This window comes from Orbicella franksi, chromosome 12 (assembly GCF_964199315.1).
Source record: "Orbicella franksi chromosome 12, jaOrbFran1.1, whole genome shotgun sequence".
NCBI lineage: Eukaryota > Metazoa > Cnidaria > Anthozoa > Scleractinia > Merulinidae > Orbicella > Orbicella franksi.
This window is the reverse complement of record NC_138156.1, coordinates 3,095,496-3,119,742: the sequence shown is the minus strand read 5'-3', so window position 1 is coordinate 3,119,742 and position 24,247 is coordinate 3,095,496. Positions and strand designations below refer to the sequence as shown.

General features: G+C 38.6%; 2 protein-coding genes across 3 annotated transcripts; one reads left to right on the top strand and one right to left on the bottom strand.

Moving 5' to 3' along the window:
• Positions 1 to 1,254: 1,254 nt before the first annotated feature.
• LOC145463558 (acetoacetyl-CoA synthetase-like) lies at positions 1,255 to 14,917 on the bottom strand. Its single transcript, XM_081447324.1, has 18 exons — positions 14,181 to 14,917; positions 13,111 to 13,214; positions 12,561 to 12,678; positions 11,463 to 11,573; positions 10,950 to 11,047; positions 10,540 to 10,654; positions 10,312 to 10,393; positions 9,766 to 9,907; positions 9,055 to 9,135; positions 8,345 to 8,469; positions 7,513 to 7,577; positions 6,875 to 6,997; positions 6,097 to 6,210; positions 4,874 to 4,999; positions 4,066 to 4,135; positions 3,366 to 3,424; positions 3,139 to 3,238; positions 1,255 to 2,448 (listed from the first exon to the last, which is right to left on the bottom strand). Exons 1-18 carry the CDS (start codon positions 14,326 to 14,328, stop codon positions 2,211 to 2,213), a joined length of 2,019 nt encoding a protein of 672 aa, XP_081303450.1. The 5' UTR covers positions 14,329 to 14,917; the 3' UTR covers positions 1,255 to 2,210.
• LOC145463559 (beta-ureidopropionase-like) lies at positions 11,524 to 24,174 on the top strand. Of its 2 annotated transcripts, XM_081447325.1 has the most exons (15): positions 11,524 to 11,541; positions 14,940 to 15,094; positions 16,393 to 16,564; positions 16,970 to 17,057; positions 17,217 to 17,311; positions 18,242 to 18,326; positions 18,443 to 18,519; positions 18,622 to 18,676; positions 19,639 to 19,753; positions 20,225 to 20,306; positions 20,462 to 20,504; positions 21,057 to 21,083; positions 21,469 to 21,509; positions 21,637 to 21,723; positions 23,770 to 24,174. In XM_081447325.1, exons 1-15 carry the CDS (start codon positions 11,539 to 11,541, stop codon positions 23,857 to 23,859), a joined length of 1,215 nt encoding a protein of 404 aa, XP_081303451.1. In that variant the 5' UTR covers positions 11,524 to 11,538; the 3' UTR covers positions 23,860 to 24,174. The 2 variants fall into 2 exon arrangements, with proteins under 2 accessions (XP_081303451.1, XP_081303452.1); XM_081447326.1 differs by lacking the exon at positions 11,524 to 11,541 and having other exon boundaries at positions 14,951 to 15,094.
• The last annotated feature ends 73 nt before the right edge of the window (positions 24,175 to 24,247 follow it).

The following is a 24,247-nucleotide window of genomic DNA, read 5'->3' as shown; positions in this document are numbered from 1 at the left end:
GCTGACCCTACATGTTAAATATCGCTATTTGTAGGCGGTGCTGGCCGTGCATGTGGCCAAACGTAGTGTGAAAGAAATGAAGTGACGCTACAGTTGTCATTTTGAAGTGTTTGACTGTCATTTCCTTCTCGATAAGGCGTTATTTACTCACCACATAAATGGGATTGCGGATGCTCTATATTCTCAGCCCACAAAAAACTTTACTGACCGGAAGGGTCGGTTGCCTTTTTCCTTTTTCGTCATGTACGCTGAGCTGATAAGGAAACCATTGCTTAATTGTTCCCATGCTAATGGCTCAAAAATGTGAAACTTTACGCAAACTGCCGACTTGACAAAATGTCGAGTGGACGATATCTCTGTTCAGAGATTTGCCAATAAACTGAGTATTAGCCTTCATTACTTACAGTTTCCCTCTTTTTAGTTTAATTTCCTCGTACTAAATAATAACAGAATCCAGAACTACATAGTGTAAATCAAATACCGAATTTCTCCGAGCCAGCAAAATCGGCCGGCGGATTTTTGATACGAGTAGCCTGCTCATCTACACAGGAAGCTAGGCTTTTTCTGTATTTTGTGCGTCCAAAAATGCGCCTGCTTAAGTTGTGTGTATAACTGAGATGATCAATCACATCTTGATATCTTTCTGCACAGTTCAAATATATATTTCATATATTGACTTGTATTCTTCACCATCTACGAGTGAGGTGGAATTCGGTAACACGCCCTGAATGGGTTACAAGAATTGATCGAGGTTTTGTTTGCACCAAGAACTGTCTCAGAGCAAGACACTGTACTGAACGAGGTGGTCGAATCGACATAATGACCCGTTCCTCAGTCGTAAGAGGCTTTCACCATACCAAGAACTTTTGATACCTATCTAGATTGTCCTCTGGCCACAACGACAGCAAGTAAACCAACATTGGGGCTTAAGAAGTGGTGGTGCTCCAGTGGATTTTACTTAGTTCTTAAAGCTAAAACTTTTTTTGGCAACTTCTAGACTCTAGGGTTACAAAATGCGCCGTGCAGAGGGGTTGATTCAAACATGGCGACGTACGCTAATGAAAGAGGCGATAGTCAGTCACGAGGACTTTTGCTTGCGTTTGACTGTATACATCTCATTTACTGTCTAATCGATACCCTGTTTTCTCAAACAAGTCTAGCCTTCCAGGCCGCGTCATTCAGTTAATTCGGACGCCGTAAGATGTAGAGCCAAGAACTGGATGTGATATCACCGCTCTGGGGTGGGGTGGGGGGGGGGTGTATTCAACGAAATATTGTGCGGGGATGTGAGGCCCGCCTCCCAAACCCTTACCCTATTTAAGACAAAATCTGCGAGTTTTCCTACCCTTGGCTGGTAAGCGAACTTGGCAGACTGTTAGTGAAAACTCCGGTACAAGGTTAGGAGCCTAGGTCTGGCTTTGGCTCAAATCAGTGTTCCTTTACTATTGAGTTAGGGCCACTGACGATTTATACTGATATGGATGAACACACAACCGAGTGCAATCTAAGAGTCAAGAAGGAGCGCATTGGAAAGGCAAGCCGCGATGTCTAGGCCATTTTTGCTTTGGCTGTGACAGTAAAGCTGACTACGAAAGGAAAGAAAAGCGATCAAAGATAAAGGGTGTTGGACGTCATTCAGAGTCAAAAGTATCGTGCACAGTATAAATTCATCACATTTTTCATTAAAATTAAAACCGACGAGTAAAAATACGTACTGTATCACATGTTCCCATAATTACAAATATTGACCTCATCACAATGTTTTCCCTGGAAAGTATTTCCTCAATGTCTAGTGATAATCAGGTTATTTCATGCCCACAAGTACCATGTCAAGGCTCGACTCGACAGCGGCGAATATATCCACGTTTAGATTCACCGTATGGCCTCGTGTGTTGTCGATTGTGTGTTTTGCAAGTCATAATCTCTCATTTTTTCACACGTGGATGCTTTTGAAATCAAATTGGAGATGCGACTGGTAATGCGAACAGGTTCCTAGATCACGCGACCCATGAAAGTCATTTGTATGTTTTTTTTCTCCCAGTGAAATATTAAAACTCTTCCCCACTAAATTGTACATTTGGAAGATACTATTGTGTTGGGATGGTCTCCATTCTACTGTTTCAGTTTGAGAGCCCGAGAGTGCCGTGCAGGAGTCAGGAAAAGTTTGAAAAATATTCCTCTACTCTGTTTCTACTCTTATGTCTTCAACACTATCCCTGTTTAAGCTGGAGAATGTTATAGTAAAGGTCCAAGGAGTTGGGATTAGCGAGCGCTCCTCTGTTTTTGATATGCTCTCCTGCAATTATCCGTTTCACGGCTACTTCCACTTTCTTTCCGCTTGCTGTGTAAGGGATCTCTTTTGTTTCAAGTATAATCTCTGGTACGTGTCGCGCTGACAGTCGCTGACGGATTGTAGTTCTTATCCGAGCCAGTAACTCCTCGTTAAAACTAAAAAGTACAAAAGTGAACAACTATTTTAAAAAAAATATTTACGAATCACTAATGTTATGAACTGTTTTTCGTTGAAGGCAGGTGTGTTACATATAACATACCACCGTTCCTTTGATAATAAAATATTTGCAAGTAGAGCTTTTAAAGTAACTCATGAAAAGACCACCGGTCGTCTTTATGTGAGACAATACTACCACCAGTAAAATGGCAGTCGCAAATTTCGCCTGGGTATATACAGTATATAAAGTAACTGCTATTGCTACAAAGTTTGTTCGCCTTCGTAGGGACTTTAGCAAGATAGTAAATAATTCACTTCTCGTAATCTGATTGGCTAATTGACTGATAATACCCTTTTCTCTGAACATTAGATTTTAAATTGCGCCCAAAATGCCAAAAGCGTTTTGGGTAGAGGAAATCAGCGAAAAACGATTCGTACATTCTTTGTACAGTGCAAGCAAGCGCGCATCAGGGCTTCCTGATTATGACGAACACTAGTTTGGCCGAACAAAACTCAAGTTAGTCATTTCTTGTGTTTAAGGAACCCTTTGAAACGACCACGTCGTTAACACGCCGGGCCAAGTTTTGGTGTCCCGTTGGGACTCATATTATTGGAATCTCACTATCTCCTCTTTACCCATGGCTTTGACCTCTTTTCATTTCGGTGAGTAATTATAAATGTTCTCTTACGTAAATCCGTTGCTCATTTTCAGGAACAGTACAACGCGCTCTCCATCGTCGGTTTGCTGACCAACACACAAGCTGTCTTCCACATCGTCGAATTTCTCCACTGCAACAGTTCATTTAGAAAGCAGTTAGAGATATAGTATCTACTGATCAGCACAGTTAAGAAAGGTAGCCACAAAAAATTGAAAAAAAAAGTCTTGAAATATTTAGAGAAAACTTTTTAAACTGACCTATGTTATAAATTTCCGCACTCCCGAATCTGACACCGGCTGGGTTAAGAGTTCCATCACTGAATTAAAAACAAAAAGAGACAAAAATTCGCAAACACCCGTTTGGTTTGATAACAAGTAGGACACAAGACGACAAATACAATTAATGGTGGGTTCTGTTTGGGAATTTCCGCCACATTGCCGTGGATGAATTTGTGCGAGCTCTCGATAACTTTAAAAGGTAATCAGTTTGTATTTCAGTTAGATTTCAGAATTGGCTTGTTGTCAAAATTGTTCACCAATCTTAGTGAAATGTAATTAGTGACTCTGCCCTGTCTCTAGTGTCTCGTTCATTTATATTATCTATCTATTTTTTCTTTGTTCGCAGTAATTATCACAACAATGCTACTAAGAAATCCGAATGAAGTACTTCCGAGAGGGGGTGTTGTTCAACTGCAAGACCCCCCAAAATTATCAAGAGGACCATACGACAGTTCACAGAAATGGATAAACTGCAGCCTTTTGCTAAATTTTAAAACGAAATGTACGTGGGGAAGGGTCATTGTCTGAGCCTCAAGCGGGTGATTGTAAAGTGCTCCATAGGGAGCCACAGTTGAACGGGTTCGGTCGCCAGCATGTCACGATTACAGCCGGCCTTCAATTCGTGATGTTATCGTCGATCAACTCTTCGCCGCCAAACGCTTTATTGCTTCCATGTTACCTTCTTCCCAACATAAGAATTCCTCCAGTGGAAGAACTGACTGAGCAGAAGTCTCCGTGAGTCCATACACCTGTGACAATATATGACAGAATGAGATCAGTTACGCTTCGGACGCACAGTACTCTTGCTCAAGTGTAGCACTGACTGTTGATTTGTTTTTAATCTCGTCACTTATTTTTTCTACTAGCTGTTATGAAGCTAAAACTAAAACACAATCAAAACTCTAATAGACCAATCACATCTTTTCGTAAACGGGCCTTCCTTAACGCCCCTAATTTAACCCCAAAATTCCCTTTCAGCGACGATGCCGAAGGTACAACAAGTGAATGTTCTAATGACTTGCCAGTTTAGTCCAGTTTACGTGTGTGTTTGCTTTAGGTTTTACGTTTTCTCGAGGGGCGTGCTCTAGGCAACCTGAGCAAAAGTATTCAGTAAGTACATAATCAAATCCAGTCGTGCTTTTGCCCTGCACGCGATAATCAGTCCTGTGTTTGCCGCCATTGATCGGTTTATTGCACTATGACTTAAGCGATTGACTAGGTGATTACTCGTTAGAAAACAGTTCTATCCTCGCTAAGAATGAATAATAATAATAATAATAACTTTATTTACGTGTCAATGAGATTTAGCATTGCTGCTAATTGGGGACACCTAAAAAGAGTTACAATCATCAGGCTCATCAATTAAAATGCTTAAATCTCTTTTCCTGATGTAATTTTTAAAATTCTTTAAACTCAAATGATTTAATATGATTGGGAAGTCTGGCTTTTGGACCCAAATACGACAAAATAAATGCTTCATCGCTCACCTGCAAACTTGTTGAAGTAGGCTTTTTTGTATTTGAGTCCTTGTGGATCATTCCAAAAGTAGATCGGCATACACGGGAAGGGCTTGGTACAGACTAACTCACCACTCTGATCATATACTGCTTCACCTGAAACATCACGAACAACTTAAATGTCAGGTACACTACATTGAACTCGATTAATCACGCTGTTTAATGTCTCACAAGAAAATTACCGTCCCACTTGCCAATGCGGGAGACGAAAGTCTCTGTGCTATGCTGTTAACGGCTCAATTTTTCCCGGATTTTTGGGAACCTAGGCAGCGATTGCTCAAAAGGCTCTCTTTGAAGTTACAATGACTGAATTCCAAATTAGTGCTACTCCTGGAACAATTTAGTCCTTCGTCGATTAACTGAAATCGAAAACCCATCCAGGGGATTTAGCAAGACTCAAATAATGTAGGTCTTGGCAAGACTGGAAAACGACTTTATAATAATGATGACAGCAAATGGGAAGAGTGCAAGGTCCAGCTTAGTAGTATTACGGTTACTGGCGAGCTACCAAATAAGTACTCGCTCTGTGACCTTCTGTACTTTTTTTTTAGACACCTGATGAACGAGATAGTTCATTGATTCATTATAAGCTGGGAAACACTTGCTGTCATTCATTAACTGAAATAAAACTGTTGTCGCCGATAAAACGCACCATTTGATTTTAAATGTAGATATTGACAGGTTGGTCGCGTGACGGTGGCCGCTTGTCTCCAACTTTCCTGCTCAAATTTATATTACGTAATGTTTGTGCGTGTGGTCACATTTATAGCCCGCATAACTTCCTTCAGTGGGCGGAAATTCTTGCTAATGGCCACTTGACGAGCCACACGTTTTAATTTGGGGGATTATCCAGGTAAGTGTTTTGATACCAGTTGTAATCATGTGAAAACCACGTAAATTAAAAAACTAACAGACCTCAAAACAATATTTTCTAATCTGGGAACTAAACGGCACAGTAAGAAAAGATACGTTTTAAAAACATTGTCTAGTCTGCAACTGTGCTGATGTCAAATGTACAGATTGAATAACACCAGAAGGTTTTATTCACTTCCTAGACTAACGTAATCCCCAGTCCTTTTGTCGAGAAAAAATAAAAAAATTGTAACGCACCAAGTTCGAACATTCTTCTTTGCGCCTGAACTGAGCTACGGGACAAATTTGCGGGAAAGAATAGGTCAAAATGAGACGGTTACCTTCGTCACTCCAGCTCTCCACAGCCATTCCAAGGTTGCGTGTTTGGATTTCACCGCGGTAGACAGGCACAGTTGGATTCTGACCAGCAAAACATGATATGATGTCTGTGCCTCCTGAAAAGAGCAGAAAGTTAGAATTCGTCCATGAGTTATTCGTGGCATAAAAAGAAAACGCTTTACGCAACTCTTCCATACCACGGCCATGTAACTTATATGCGCAGCAGCTAATGTTAGTAAAATTTACGGCTGCGTAAAAATCGTGCAATATCGCCAATAAATAACAGACACAACGGCTTCCCCCCGGGGGGGGGGGGGGCTCCCATTGAAAAAAGACCGGGGTGCTCGTCGGAAATTTTGAAAAGAACCCCTAGGAGACACCAAGATCCTGTTTTGTAGGCGTGGCTTGAAATTTTTTCTCCCCTAATAGGTACCAATTTTTACATAACACATTATCTCCCGTCATATTTTTTCGGCTCTATACCGTAAAGGTAAGGTAGGTAAAGTCTGCGTACGGGCCAAGTGACCCATCATACCGTGTAAGGTACCGCAAAAACTGCCGCTGTGGACCTTTTAAGGCTGAACACCCTAAGAGGTACCAACACCGCTTTTTTAACCCCTACAAGGTACCATGAGCACCCCCGTCCGTTTTATGTGGGAGTTCCCCCGGGTTTCCACCCTTGTAATTGGCTCTGTGTACGGCATGACATGATTCTGGTTAATTACAGCCAAGGTGCGTATGCTACGAAAATTATGAGCAAAACCAATAACGGAAACTCACCCGAGATGGATCCTAGAAGTACATCCTCCTTGATGCTGCTGTAAACATAGTCAAAACTGGCTGGTTTCAGGGGGGAGCCTGTCGACAAAATCGTGTGTAGGGTTGACAGGCTATGTGTCTTAACTGGAATTGAATAAAACAAAAGTCAGCGTGGGCCTGCCTGTATTACCCCTCCGTTCTGTCGATATCCAAGAACGAGAAATTAACAAAGGGTTGCCTCCCCGGCATCACCTTTCAAAATTTCCTGACTTTTCCCACATAAATATAAAACTTCACCAACCAAATAAATACAAAATGTCCGACATAGTAGTGACTTCTAGCCTCGCCTTGCAGCCATCCTTTCCATCCATTAGTTAAGACCAAATAAATGCGTTTTCAACGAATTTTTCTTCTTCATTAAGGAAGCCCTATTAAAGTGTTTCTTTCAGCCCTCAATATTATAAATCAGTCGTGTTTAATTATTTCAATTTTCCCTGCCTGAACTTTTCATTAAAATGTCATTTTTCCCTAACTGAAAATAATATTCCCCGACTTTTCCCTGACCTAGGAAAGTTTTTTTCCCCCGACCATTTCCTGACCTGTGACAACCTTTAACACATTTATACGTGAATTATCTCATGACCACCAAGGACACTTACTTGGCTGTACTTCCCTATCTTCAAGAGCTGACAACCATTTGGCACCAGTACCAAGAATAGTTATTCTACAGTGCAAGAAGAAAAATATTTATGGAGACTTTTTAAATGTTTAATTGACTAGCATCTTCAACCAACACTGCATTGGTTGAGGGAGTACGAATCCAAGATAATATGGAAAACAAATTTCAACACTGTATAACATTTTGCTATATAAAACAAATCACAAAGAAGGTAGAGCCTCTAAGAATAACTAGCAAGAACAGAATTAAAGATTTGGAATCTGCTGTTCCCCTCCCCCATATCATGTCAAGCGAGAAATTTGACACAAGACAAAGAGTAAAACAAACAAACAAACAAACAAACAAACAACCAAATAAAACAGTTACACTCTATTAACCTTCAGTGCAAAAAGCAATCCCAAAATGGTCTCCACACAGGATGTCAATAATGGTGACAACTTTAGGCCAGTGTCAATCTAAATAGCAGTAGGTTAAGCCTGCATACGAGCCAAGTGGCCCATCAGGCTGGTGCTTATCCCGATTTCAGTAGCGGAAAGTGACTAGGAATTTTTCCACTCCCCCCTGGATGGGATGATAGTCCATCGCTGGGTTACCCCCAGCATTAAATTCACCAGTACCTCTTAGTACACCTGGGTGGAGAGAGGTACTGTGTTAGTAAAGTGTCTTGTCCAAGAACACAACACCAACACAATGTCCCTGGCCAGGTCTCAAACCTGGACTGCTCGATCCAGAGTTGAGTGCACTAATCATGAGGCCACCACACCTCCACAATAACATACATGTAATTCGATAATTATTTCTATAAACCTCACCCTATTTGGTCAACTAAGTCCCATATGACATGAGGTGTAGGAATGAATGGTGAGCCATCATACAGCACCAAGGAGGCTCCAACAGCAAGTGCTGACACTAACCAATTCCACATCATCCAGCCTGTCTACAGAGATGATGTAAATGCATTACAGTCACTCACACAGAAGAGTTGTAATTTGCATATAAAGATTGAATAATTATACACTTTTAAATACAATTTTCCAGTTGCCAAAAGTGAATTGAGTGCAAGACATGAAAAATGCAAACACTGGGGGAGAGAGGGGAGAGGAGCTGAGCTTGCTTGTCTCTACAGGCATTATCGGTCTTCAATATTACTGCAACTGGGAAGTTTAATATTGATTTGAAAAGTCTAGTCATGTCAATTTTTATAGTATAATAGACAAGCATTACTTTTAAAATTTGTTGGCAAAATGAAATCATTTTCAGTAGCCCTTGATATCAAGTAGGATGTCTACTTGGTAGTGTTCAATTTATATTAAACGAGTTTGTTGATGACTGAGCAGTCTGATTCTCAAACGGCAGATTCGTAGACAGATTGGGCATCTGGGGAATTTTTAGTGACTTGACAAAACAAAACCCAATGAAAATATCAGTACCACTGCTAGAGATGACAAATCTGTATATCCGCAGTAACATCTGATGCAATCCAAGTGCTAAGGCTGAAAAGAATGGCCTTGCTGCTACTTACTGTTGTGTAATAAAAGATCACATCTTGTCTGGTCATGTTTCCATGAAGGACATGTTCTTTAAGATGCTGGATCAACGTTCCCTACAAATCCACAGCAAAAATGTATTTACTAAGAGCGGATGTTTTTGACTAAGCAAGAACTCAAAAATCAAAAATGCTACTCCTGTGCTACTCCTGTGCTACTCCTGTGTGAAAAATCTAGCTTGGTTTTGACTCAAGATATGCAATGAGTGGTTCAGTTAACTGTCCATTATCTAATCAAATTTTTTGCATGTTACAAAATTTGAATTTAATTTTTACCCTGAAAAATTACAACAAGCAACTGTGCAAGGGCCAACTAGAGTCAAATCCAACATTATATCTTGAGAAATTAAACGCACAACCAAAGTACAAGTCCCACTAAACAGTCTTTAAAAAGTTATTCAAGTCTACAGTGTAGTATGATCTTACATTTTTTATTTTATTTGTGAATCAAAAGTTGCATTGTGTAGTTCCTGAAAAATAACCATACCTCCCCCATGGAAGGGTTTTTCCCTTAGACCCCTACTCCTCTAAAAATTCCTATATTAAAGCTTCATAAATTTCTTTAAATCTTTGGCTCTTACAGAATCTCCACCCCAACCCAAGGAAATTCCAATCCCTTCTGTGGGGAGAGTATGTTTTTTTTTTTTCTGGAAGAAGTTTTATAATGTTTGCTATTTTTTGACTCACCCCGACAGAATGAACCATGCACTTGGGTGGCCCTGTTGTTCCTGAGGAGTACATGATGTACAGAGGGTGATTGAAAGGAACCTGTACAAACTCAAGAACTGGCTCTTCATCTGCAAACTTTGCGAACTTAGACAACAAAACACTAGGAGCAAATCAAAGTGAGAGGTAATTAAATACAACTTGAATATATGCATAAACCTGACAAAGGTATGTTCTTACCATAGGGATATTAGAAAAGCCTGATATCATTATTTTTTGTTATTTTGTTCATAGGAAATAATATTTCTTGGGTTGAGAGAAGCACCGTAAGAGAATTGTGCCTGGCCACAAGTGAACCCGGGTCTCTCAATCTGTACCCGGCTTAATGCAGTAGCCATTATACCTCATGACAAGAATTAATATCTAAGGCTCAAGTCAGTCATTAATAATGCTTACTTCATAGTTAACAGAACTTGTCTTTGTCAGTGTCAGCACACTACTAATTGGTTATAGATTGAAACAGACTTAGTTGAAGATATTCACATTGATAAATGGTCCCATACATACCTGTTAGGAATTTTAGAGAGATCAATTTCATCTGCTTTTCCAACAAAAGGCATCACAACAACTTTTTCTAGTTCAGGAAGGTCTGAAATATATTCAACACAATATGATTAATTTTTATGCTAATGCATGACTCTGTTGTAAATTATTTTAACTTAAAATCAAATTTAATGACAAAATTTAATGAAGTAGAAATACTATAAAACAAAACTATTGAAATAGCTGACTTACTTTTCACTACTTGAGTCAGTTTCTCCAAGTGGTTGTGTATTTTACTGTTGTATCTGACTGCTTCCACTGAAAAAATAACCTTTGGCTTGATTTGGGTAAACCTGTCCAGCACACCCTGAAAGGGTTCAAGAATGTCAATGTCAGTAACTTGGCCTCTTTACTGACCTGCAGTTTGCAAGTTAAGCTTGATCATTTTCATCAAGAGGGTACAGTGACTGGTTTTTACAGGCAAGTAAAACTTTTTGAATGGAACCTCTTTATAACAAGAACTTTCCTTTAGATGGTCAAACTGCAGGCACGCAAAATCATCCACACAGCTGGTCAATTTGCCTGGTGCCTGGCCCTTACTGAAACCCCTGAACTAAAAAGCAGTTCTAAACAAATACCAAAAATCATGAACTTGTAACTACCGTGACACCAAAATCTGGTGACGTAGAACTCCATACAGCTCCCAGACTGGCAGTAGCTAACATGGCTTCCACAGCTAAGGCACAGTTGGGAATATAACCTTGAAAGGAAGACAAAAGAAGGGTGTTCATTCAGGATTGTTTGCAAACACAGCTCCTATAGTGAGGAAACTTGCCAGTAGCTAGTTCTTGAAGCTCTTAGAAAACAGGATCATTGATGAGGAAGATGTCACAGATCAGTGGGTAGTTAATGGAAAAGTCAAAATCTGTCAACTGTGCAGGAAACCTCTCCTATTCACTGCCACAGACAAAAAGTCTTCCCTGAACATGTATTTTTGCATGCATTCAGGATACTTGAATATCAATCAAGTGCAATTATACATTAGGAAATCCGTACTTCTTCATGTTTGTGTGAAAGATTATGCAACTAGTCAGATGAAAATACGTCTTTGAGTAACAATAATATCAATATACTTCCAGGTAATAAAATACTCAATGAACATGTGCTGTACATACCAACAACTCTGTCTCCTTTCTCGATACCAAGATTTTTGAGTGCAGAGGCTAACAGCGTCACATTCTTCTTTAGTTGATGGTATGTTATGCTTTTAATGTTTTGTCCCTCCCCTGCATATGCAAAATAAAAAGGTTGTTTTGTCTGTTTTGAGACTTTATCTCACTTATGAGTTTTTCTTTTTCTTATTTTGTGTTATCTCTCCTTACATTGTGGAAGGTGCACTGGCCTCATAGTTAGAGTGTGCTTGACTCCAGATTGAGTGGTCCAGGTTCAAGCCTTGGCCGGGGACATTGTGTTGTGTTCTTGGGCACGACACTTTACTTTCACAGTGCCTCTTTCCGCTCAGGTGTATAAATGGGTACTGGAGAATTTAATCCCGGGGAGTCACCCTATGATCGACTAGCACATCCCATCATCCAGAGCAGAGAAGAAATACTCCTAGTCACCTCATGCTAAGGAAACTGGAGATAAGAGCCCGCATGATGGGTCACTTGGCTTTTATACAAACTTTACGTTACTTTAATTACCTCAATCTTTGCATTGGTTACAAGATTGAGAGGGCATATTGTTAAAGTGATGAATTATAGTCTCAAAAACTTTTTTTTACCATGCTTTAATATGGGTTGGTACTGCTAATTCCTATCAGAATGCTTAAATATTTAAGATGATTTCTGCAGAACATTCGAGCAATAATGGTAAAAATAAAGTTACCAAAATTACCTCATAGCATGGTTATATTTTGAATAAAGGTAAGAAGATCTTATCAAGAATTAAGCTCTCAAGCTGACCCCGTGAGAGAAAATTGAACTTGAAGTTATCCATATTTCAGCTAAAACAGACGTTTTGCGTTAGTTGAAAACACAATAACACACACTTTGAGCATTCTTACGAGGTTTGACTTAAAATTTCTTGAGAATGCTTGGGGATTTAATTGCGTGGTCACCTAGAGAAATGAATTACAGTGAGATGTTTTAAATAGTATTCAAAAAGTTACCTCGCTGTGAGTAGATTTTTAGTAGATAATTTTTGCATTTATTGCTTGAACTTTAAGCGGAATCCGTCTTAATTATGAATTTGGTCCAGTAAGTTTTGCATACCTGTTGTGTATAATGCAACCTTGTCATCACCATAACGTAAAAGATTCTCTGCAAAATTAAGACGAGCTCCACGAAACCATTCTGGTATGTCAGCCATTGCTTGAGATTGATCTAAAACCTTGAATGAAAAATGTTACTTACCAATTAGAATAGCACTGCTGTGTGCAATGATCAGACAATTAACCTGATACACTTTGAGTACTCATAAATTATTTTGTTAGAATTTAAAATATGTGTACAGCAAAAGACTTCTCACTAGCAGATTAGATACTGGTTTCCTATCTACTAAAACCAGCTATGAACTATTTGTTAACTTAATAATATTACAATATTGTTCATTTCTACAACTTGTGCTATCTTATATCCATCACACCTTACTATCTAGCTGCATGCTCCATGCTCTTTCCATTTCTGGTATTTCCATTAATAATTTTAGTGGAAATTATGTCACAAAGCCCAACTAAACGGCTCACTTTTTTAATCAATGTCTTCACACTGGTACCAAAAAAAACTATTAATAAATTAACTGTCTCATAGCTAACTGTAATACCTCTTCGTATGGTTGAGAATGGACAATGCCTGTATATTTCCAAAACATCTCCCAGAAATCTACATAATGAGTGACACTCCATTTCCGCAGCTCCTCATAAGTTTCTGTATACATAATTTCAAAAGAAGAGTAGATATGTACAGTATTTAATATTTTGATAATAACTTAGCATGCTTTTGCTAGTTTGGACTAGTCAAAATTGGTATTAAGTTTGGCTCATCTAAACTGGGGCCCTATAAATCCACCTCACAAATAAATTACAACTTATCAATCTGTCTGATATCAACCTATGAATAGAGGGGGTAAGTTTCTAAAGAAACTGTGGTGCTGCGTCGGTGGGGAGTATAACAAGATAATTTGGTTTTATCAACTGGGTTGATAATGTGAATTGGCCACCGTAATTTACGGTGGCTGATATCAACCTAATTATTCAAAGGATGAATAATACCAGTCACTGGATAAATCACCATGACAGCTGTAAACAGACTAAAATTCTTACAAAGGCAAAAAAGGCTTCTTTTATATTGTCTTTTTATATATATAGCCTCTAATAGGAACTGGAAATAAATAAATTCAAACTTTTTACAGAGGCAAGTGCCTTGGTTCACTAGCTAGCTACAGCCCTGACTATCAGTGGATGGCGGAAATGTAACACAATGTTTCCACTCTTGGGAGTTCAAATAAATTTGTCTCTGGGTTGGATTTTACTGGGCTAATATAATTTTTTTAGTCTCACAATCAGACATTACTCATCCTTCCATTGTTAAAATAATTGGGTAGTCCTGGAAGAGGGGAGTATGGGGGGTGTGTCTGGAGGTGTGTACAGCTTTTTCTGTCTCTCAATACTACGTGAGTTGACAACTGGAGATCCAAATGGTTAGGCAAAGTACAGATAATTATACTTAACTTATAGGCTAAAGTATATATATTTTATATTTATTTCATTTAAACAAACGTCACCCGACTGTTGTTGAAATGGAATCACACTTCATACTGTAAGTACTACCGTAATGATATAACAAGATGAAGTTACAAACAAAAAATAAATTAGAAATAAAGAACTGACTCACTTAAATCCAAGCCAAAAGCTTCGTTCACGACTGACTGAAAATCGTGAATGTTGGTCGATCGATCAGGCCTTGGTTTCCACATCAACCTCGCTCTCTCTTCCTTCACAGAAGCCATGTCACTTGAAACGAAGCTCGTGCTACCGGTCATAAATAGTACAAATATGCGTTTCTAAGAACTACCGAGCGTTCTTACTCAATAGGAAAGCTCTGTCTTCCTGAAACTTCAATCGTCCTTCGCTGTCCAGGTAACGCTGCGGTCTTTCGACAAATATTTCAAGGTTTATTTGTCAAATTTCGCAATTTGGCGCGCCACGTCACTTTGCACAGCGCCCCTCGGGATTCGTCAGGACATTTCCAAATTCACTTCATTAAAAATTGAAGAAAACGTTTCCAAGCAGACAGAACGAAGATTCCTTTTGGCTACGCCTGTGAATCTACAAGGGAAGCGTCTATTTTCGCTGAGCTTTGCTCTATGCATTATAACTCTGGAAAAATTGAAGTCATTCAATGAATCAGATCAGGCGATCGGATCCTTCGTATGCGTTAGGGAGGGTGGCGTGGTCACTGACTAATCATAACATCGAAAATTTTTTGAGTCATATGGAATTATTTTTATTTAAAATAATATTTCATCTCATAGAAACAACTTGAAAGCAAAATTTTCCATATGCGTTTAAAGCTTTGGTACATAATAGGGAATGAATATGTTTTACTCCAGCCTACCCTAGTTGGTAAAAAAATGTTACTTTTTGATCCCAGACTCTTTCGAGTGCAATCGGTCACTCAAGGTCGTTCTGCGTGAACTGGTACAAGATGGCGGCCGAATTTACGAGTTTAGAAAGTTGTTTGGAGAAACACCTTCCACCAAAGGAACTGGAAGAAGTGAAAAGGATTTTGTATGGAAAACCAGTCAGGTAAGTTTTTCATCTCAGCCGAGACAATCACGTGAACATTCGGTCTTAGATTACTTCTCGATCGACTCATGTACAATGCATCAACGTGAACTGCTATGTTGAAATTGCAAACTAAGGTGAATTGCGAATGTGTTGTAGCTGCAAAAGTTTATTCACCGCGAGACACGTACATTGTTCTGGCTGCCTTATGAGACCATGGAAGGAGTCACTTTACCGACTAAGACCATTCCTCAATCTATCCACACACCACTCCCACCCACCCCCCTCCCGCCCCCCAACTCGCTGGAAAACGTGCCTGCATGACATCCCTCTCTAAAATCAATTTTTTTTTCTTTATCAGATGAAAATGTCCATCAAAATATGCGTTGAGAGCAACCTCCTAAAGGGAGGGGGCTGGGGGCATGGACATGGGACGATCTGAACTCCCATCTTTCTACTCACCTCTTCCCTCCTCCTTCCCTCCAAATTCCTCTCCTGTGCCCCCATCACAATTTGCATTTCTCACAGTTGCATATGAGGCATCTTAACCCAGCAGATTTGCTAAGCACTAAATAATTCATCAAATCAAAAGAAATATTATGGCTCGGTCAATTCTAAGCTTGCTCATTTCCCCCCTCCCCTGTATTTGATGGGCATTTGACATTTTGTTTCCATAAGGTTGCAAATGCCCCCACAGTGGGATCACGAGACAGCGTCAAAAATAAATTTTCTGGTAACTAATATAAGTCTTCAACCTAGATATCAAAATGAATGTATATATATTTATCAGTAAAAATTTGATTGTTATTTATCAAAAAAATGTACCGAAGGTTTCATTAGCCTTCTAGGCACACAACTCTTCCTATGAAAATTGTCAATCATGCTGTTTGCCATCGTTTCTTACCTCAATTTTCTCGCACACCGAAGTCCAACGTGAATTTATTGGGGTGTTGGTAGGGCACAACTAGTTTCCAATGCATGGGTCAAATTTCAGAAAAAGAATTTACATTTATGTTCTTTACATAGGGTTAATACTTTTGATGCTTGTATTAAAAATTCGCTTGTGTTTTCAAAAAGTACCAATGTAGAACTCTTTGTCTGACTAAATTGTCACATGTCCCAGCCTTGGGCAGCCCTTTGTGAGAAAATGCCCTGGGGGTGGGGGGGATGAGTGGGCTTGGAATTGACAGAGCCATAAATATCAGCAAGTAATTAAGAAATATTGATTTTGCTTTTTCTGGACAGGTTTGATTAAAAAATGTTCCTGGACTAATATAGAGTCAAAATAAACATCTCATGTTTTTTTCCTGGATTCATAGTAAATTGGAGCTACCTGAGGCAGCATTGAAATTGGCAGAGGAAGGAAATTTTGAACTGGCAGGATACAAGTTTGAGGTCAAGGAAGAGCAACTACGCAGGCCTCGTATTGTGAGAATTGGAGCTGTTCAGAATAAAATAGTGTTACCCACATCTGCCCCGTTGGCAAACCAGGTGAACAGATCAAAATTAATCAGTTTAAGATTGCCCTGCTTAAATGACAGTATGCCCCTAATATGAAGGTATGATGATGTTAAAATGGTTAGTCTCAGCCCTGGTGTGTTCCCACTCCAGTTCCCATGTGGAAGTCTGTAATTGACGGACTTCGCTTAAATCTGATTGTCTTCAATCAAAATGAGTCCCCAGGGCATGCTCAAAACTTCATCCTGTGTGGCTGTTTAGGTCTCAGTTGTCAGTGGTAACCAACAATACTGCTCTCTGTCTCTGGGGATGGTGAGAATGTGTCAGACCAATATAATTTATAGTGTCTTTTTATATCACCTTTCTATATCTGTTTTGTATACATGTATGTGGTGATGAACATATAAAAGTTGAAATGTTTGTGTGTCATTTTAACAGCTGTCAGCTCTCCATGCAAGAATAAAAGAAATCACAGAGACTGCAGCCCTGTGTGGAGTTAATGTAATCTGTTTTCAAGAATGTTGGAGTAAGTAAAAAAAAATGCAGCATGGTTTAATTAGAAATATACAAAGTTAAACAAGTAAATCAAGTCAACCGTTTATGTCTAGCTGACTAACAGGGAAGTTAGATGTTTGTTCAAATCTTTTTTATTTGTAAGCATGCTTTCTGCTGTTTTGGTCAACAGCCATGCCATTTGCTTTTTGTACACGTGAAAAGCATCCATGGACAGAGTTTGCTGAGTCAGCAGAAGATGGCCCCACTGTTAAACTTTGTCAGGAGGTAAGTTCATTACTGACAGCAGATTTAGTGATACCCAATCAGGTACTTTTATGCAGGGAACTGAGATGATATAGTGGATTTCTTTAAAAAAAAATGAAGAGTCTACTCTGAAACAATAGATATGAAGTATACAGCATAAAATATCAACATGTGCAGAAACAAAAGGGCACTATAAACAGTATCACGCTAAGGAACAGCTGGCGATGGTCAATGAAGGGGGGGATGAGGGGGCAGGTTTAAACTGGCAACAGTTGAAGAGAGAGTCACAGGACAGAGAGAGATGGAGAGACTTCCTTAAGGACCTACTGTATGCCCCCCACAGGATGAAAGGTTTTAAGTCAAGTAAGTCAAAATGTATTACCTTTGTCAAGAAATTCCCTAAAAAAAAGCTGCTATTTATCAACATCTAAAGAACTGCATATGCCCATGTCAGCTTATGCTTAATTGCACCTAGTGAAAACCAGCCTTAGGTGATGTCCCTGGGAATCAATGAGTTTTATTTTTTGGTGTCCCTCAGCAAGTGTTTCCTAAAGCAGGTACACTGAAACTCAAAGGAAATCAAAACTCACAATGTTATGATAGTTCCAACCATCAAGTATTTTGTGCTCCTTGCAATTGAAGATTTAAAGAAGTTTGCTTTCTGAATTGCCTGCATATTCGGCATGGTTTGAAAATGAACAGTCAACCTCAGGATCATCTCTAAGTCTACTGTTCAAGCTGTTGTTTCTGATAGAGTTAATATGTAGCTTTGAAATGGTACAAGTAGGACAATGATGAATTAACCCACCTATAGCTACTCAAAAATTTTTTTTTTTGATGTGGAATCCCATTCAAAAGAGACTCTGTTGGGGTTATAATTATTATTAATACAAACAATAATTTAGCAGCAGATAATATTTATGGAAAAGTTTCTTCTTTTTGTTTCATTAGCTTGCAAAACAGCACAACATGGTCATTGTTTCTTCAATTCTGGAGAGAGACGGTGTTCACCAGGACAAAATATACAACACCACAGGTGCTTAAACAAATTTACATTTATCTTAAGCTAGTAAAATAATGTAATTTACATATTGATTAACCCAGTATTCTAATGAATATGTTAAACTTATAATCAAATGTCATATTCTTCAGTTATAATTTCCAACAATGGTTCTGTCTTGGGAAAAACAAGAAAAAATCACATTCCTAGAATTGGAGATTTCAATGAGGTAAAGACAATAATTTTGTTCTCCTTCCCTTTCTTCATACTTTTCTTCTTTGTAACACTGAGCATTTGGTCACTGAAACATCTTGTTGTCATTTATCCACAGTCAACTTATTATATGGAGGGAGACACAGGGCACCCAGTGTTTCAGACACAATTTGGTAAGTAAGGTGTTGCTTCAATTTGTTTACTACTAAAGGTAAAATGTAAGCACTGGATGAAAATTTTCATTCCAGTTATGCCTCAGTGGCAGATCCAGACCTTGAACCCTTGGGTGAGGGGTTGCTTGTTCTGCTGGCTTTTCTTCCTTTTGCATTTTTTTTATTTTTTACCCAAAATAGGAGGGGGGGGGGCACCCTGGGCCCTTCCCCAAGATCCGCCACTGTGCCTGCTATAACTTTCGGTAACTTCTAAGAAAATTCACGTCACTGTTTGCTTTCAGTTATTTGCATTTGCTGATCATGAGATGTGTCATTACTTTAGAAACTTAAGCACTCTTTGGTGTGTTGTAGCTTGGCCTAGTGTCAATAAGAGTGAACATATGAAGAATATATCAAATAATTCATATTTGAACTGATCATTCAAAGCAATCATGATCTGAGTACTGGAGAGACTTTTGTAATGCTCTATATTCACTGGTTGCAAGGTTTTAGTAAAACAGGTTTTGTCTTGTTTGTTGCTCTATTTAACTAAACATGCCTTTTTGGTTTTATGACAGTCATTGAATAGGAAACTTCTTTCTCATAGTGACACTTACAACTTTGAGCTTGAAAACATTATGATCAACTTCCAAAATATTTTAAAAAGTCGAGCTTTTAAGAACTCAGCAGATCATCAAAAGGAGTTTGTCTAAACAAATAGTGAAAATCTTCCATAATTTTCTAGTGCTGGACTGTTGCAAGGGAGAATTCCTACATGAATGTTGACATCAGGGTTGAAAGGAATAATTTACTGAGAGTCAGAGGATAAGAGCACCATGGACAGCACAGTAGTATTTTGCATTATATTAACTTGATCACATGCACCTGCACTAAGCACTCCATGGTGGGATGGGCAACCTTTGCCATGTAGAGGTCCATGTATAAATGTAAATGTAAGTGTAAATTACTTTGGTTTGTTACAGGTCGAATTGCTGTGAACATTTGTTATGGCAGACATCATCCCCTGAACTGGCTGATGTATGGAGTAAACGGTGCTGAGATTTGCTTTAATCCTTCAGCAACTGTGGGTGCTCTTAGGTACAAAGTGATAAACTAAACTTACTTCATTATTTTTTTGGCAAATTTCAAGTTTATACAACAAAAATAGGCCTCCTTTCAATGACTAATTATTCTGTTTTTAGATTTAAGCATGTGCTTGCTTCAAGTTTTCCTCCTTTACCTTTGCTAAGCAGTGGTAATACATAAACTTGAAGCAGCACAACTTTACCCACACAGCTGTATACGTGTTATATACAGTGGAATTCTGATTTTTCATATCTCCCAGGGAAATAAATATTGGTTTGAAAAATCAAGTAGTTTCTTGAAATTGGGGTTAGAAATTATAGTGTTCTAAACTGATGAAAGGAATACAACTTTTGGTTTGAGCTATCGGAAGGTTACACAGAAGCAGGGTTTAAGAAATGGGGACTCCACTGTATGGGTATAAGGTTTCCATCATTATGTTCAGACCACAAGGTTACAAAGTAATGTGTTATCTTTATTTTCTAGTGAACCAATGTGGCCCATTGAGGCACGTTGTGCATCCATTGCTAATAACTATTTCACAGTGGCAATAAACAGGATTGGCACTGTGAGTGCAGTTTGCTTCAATCCATTCTCTTTTGTTGTGTTTTTGTAATGAAATCAATTTTGTTTAACAAGTTTGATTTTATCTGAGTTTTCTGGAATTTCTCACCTAAGAATTTTTCCCAGTTACTCAAGTCAATATTCTTTTACCACTAACAGGAAGTCTTTGAAAATGAGTTTACATCTGGAGATGGCAAACCAGGTAACTGTTTGTTTATAGCAGAACACTTGTAACATATTTTATTTTTTATTTGCCATTGTTCCAGAATTGATATAGGTATGTGCAGCACTAGAGAGTACTGTTTTTGGAGCTGTTTTGGTCTTTTTAGAGTATAGATTTTAGCCATTTTGGTCTGAAATAGGGTATGAGTTGTGCACTCCAGTCCTCAATTGGTTATTTTCATCTTTTTGGAAGAAGCTCTTCTTTATCATTATTAATAATAAGACCATCAAAATCATACAGTTTTTCAACCTATCAGTACCAAATCAAAGTGACTGGTGACTAAGCTTAAGTTCATTTTCCTGTGCTTCAGGTACTGAAATGAATATGGCTTAAATTAATTTGCTTTTCCACAGTAATTGGAAAATTGTGCTAGTCATGTGATTATTCCATGTTGCACCCAGCAGCTTTGTAACAAACTAAGGTTTTATTGCTGTTAGAATGTTGCTAACAGGAAAGCAGGCTTGGGCTATACAGATATTGTTTAACAAAATTTCTGACTGTGACTGGTCATAATTTTTTTTCCTTGCAAAGCTCACAAGGATTTTGGACACTTTTATGGTGAGTTTTATTGCAACTGTTTGATAGCCAGTGAGCAAAACTACCACTTGGTATATGCTCCATATACTACTGTCTTACTTGCTTATGTACATCCAATGACCCTTGTCTATCAGTTACCAAATTCTTAAAACTGTTCAGTCACTTGTGTTGCATGAGTGCAAGCAAGCGGTCTGGGCAACTCTTGTAGTAGCCGGTGATGGGGAGAGAGCTTGCTCACAGCTCTTAGTTTTGGGAAAATTTCACACAGTTTTCTTAAGATCTTGTTACTTCTAACATCACTTTCTTCCTCCTCAAAATCATTTGTTAATCTTTGTGAATGAATATTTCTAACTTCCCTCTCTCGATTGGGTGTACTTTACTTATCATTGTCCGAATATTTGGTTAGGTTCCTCCTATGTTGCTGCACCAGATGGAAGTCGCACTCCAGTAAGTTTGTCACGTTTAGGTTATTGAAATATCTTAAGTACAAATTTCTTAATTAAGATACAGAGATATTGGAGATACGCCGACCCTCCTAAACTTTTTTATTTTCTGCACAATTCTTTTGTCACAGGGATTGTCAAGAGTTAATGATGGTCTACTCGTGACCGAGGTGGATTTGAACCTTTGTAGACAAGTCAAAGACAAGTGGTGCTTTCAGGTCTGTGTCTTTTTAAAGTAAAAATAAATCTCTTACTCCAATAACGGTATCAGCAATACAGATAAGGCTCGCTACCAGTTTGAGAATCTGGGCACGAGATTATCATAGTAATTTTTACAATAACTGTCTCATTTCTTGCGTGGTGATTGGCTCATTTTTATCATCAATAAGTACAGGCGGATAAAATTGTAATTTGCAAGCTTTCAAGTTCAACTTTCAGCTGTCAAACTGTCAACTTTTTAACCAATGAGATTTTATGAACTTTTTTAAGTAGCCAATCAAAAGCAAGAAAAGCCATTGACAATGTTCGCTTCACTTTGAATTAAATTCACTTATCTTTGTTTACGGCAAGTTTATGTCGTCTTTTCCCCTCATTTATTCCCGGCATTTGACCATTTTGGGGTCTTGTTATTGTAAAAAACAAATTGACGTCAGTTTTTTATGCGTCTGTCCTCTTATTGACTAGACTAGACTAGACTAGACTAGATTAGAAAGCTGGGGGTTGTGTATAAAATAAAAGAAAGACCTAATAACAATGTAATAATAAGGGGTAGGCATAATTATACTTTTTCGTGTATTGAGCGCTGGGAAATCACGAGCTCTGCAAGGGGTGGAGGTTCAGTGCTTGTGTTTGTAGTATGTACGATGGATTGTTGACCATTATCCACACACGTAAGTACCGCTGCCAGCTTTTCTCCAATCGTTGCAAAATATGAATTCATTAGACTGGCTTTCTCCTCGTCAGTCAGCGCAAGACTGCCGTCGTCTCTTTTGAGAGGGCCGATGCTCTTGTGCTCCGTTGGATTTATCGCTTTATTGAGTAAGTTCTATTAAGTGCTAGTTTCATGTCTTGACTTCTGTGAACATTTTGGAGAAGTATGTGGCTTTGGCTTGCCTTAGAGCCGACGTAACCTGATTTCTAGCTTGCTTGTACTCTTGGCGCAGCTTGAGGCATTTAGATGAAACTGCTGCCTTGAATAGCTTATACCTCCGGTTCATTTTATAGCGAATAGCATTGGTGATCCACGGTGCTGATGTGCTTCCAAATGTGACTTCTTTCAATGGGGCGTGTTCATCGCAAATAATATTGAATAAGTGCTGCCAAGCCCATAAGACATCGTCCACGTCTTCAAAAACCTGTGAGATGTGAAAAGGCGCCGTTTCGATGTCGTATCTGAATTTGTCCTCATCCAATCTTTTATAGTCTCTCGTTCTTATGTACTTCGGTGGAGGTCTTTTGTTCTTCAAGCGTAAAGTAAATCCTGTATTTAAAACACGATTATCGTTTAAGCACTACATGCATGAGGGGTCGTGTATCTAATTAATTATCTAATTTTCTAATTACCTACTGATAAAATGAATGAAATATAAGAAATTAACTTACTTTATCGCAAATCTGATTTCCCTAAATATCGGACTGGATTTTGCCTAGCGTAGTGTTGCATATATGAAGTTGTGATCGGAAATGCTCAGTGGGAATACGTCCGTGGAATTAACAAGGTCTTTTCTTGTGGTCACAATAAGTTCTACCAAAGTACGTGACTTTAACGTTGTTGACGTGGCCTTCCCTACGATGTTTTGCATATTGAACATGTCAAAGATTGAACGTAGTTTTTCACTGTTCCTACTCAACGACGACAGAAGGCCGTTCAAATCATCTCCCATAGAAAAACCGCAGTTGAAATCACCCAACAAGACGATGTTTGATGATTTCAACTAGGTCTTTTCGAGCGGGCATCTTAGGAGATTGAAGAATTCATTATCATCTGGTGGCCTATATATAACTGAAAATAAGACCGAGATGCTAGGGAATTTGACTTGCAGCCAGATCGCTTCAAGGCTTTTAATAATCAAATATTTTCGATGTGTTGATTGAAATGTTCCGCAGTACAGAATGAATTTTCATGTGAAAGTGCTATTCTAAATTTCCTTCTTAATAGAACATCTGAAGAAGTACCCCAAATGAGAGCTAAAAAGATGATGGTGCCCGTCTTTCTACTTACTACTTGGGTCACTCAAAAAGTAACTTTTGTTTTGTTTTTTCAGATGACATCCCGCCTGGATATGTATGCCAAGTCTTTGACTGAGGCTATAAAACCAGACTACAAACAACAGATAATTCACGATGAAGCTTGAACAAGACAAGGACTCCACGGCGTGCAGTGATTTTGTACCCAGAAAAGAATTAAGTCACTAATTTAATAGTATAGACCGCATTGAAATTTACTCTAAGTTGTTTGTTTGGTTCGTGCGCGTGATTCTTGGAAAACGAAGGTAGTAACAATCGATGAGTAAAGATGAAACAAATTTTCCTCGCTACTGTGAAGGAAAATGAAAATCAACGAGTAGTTGGAATAAATTTAAAATTCACAATAGTACCCTGAAAGTAAACCATAGGTCTGTAGAGTGTAAAATAGGCAATCATTTTTTAATAAAAGTAGTTCAATTGCATCCCTTTTTGTTTGCCTCTCTGGGGTTTTGTTCTTGTCGTTTTTCCCTTGGATGGACCTCTGAGAAGTCCATT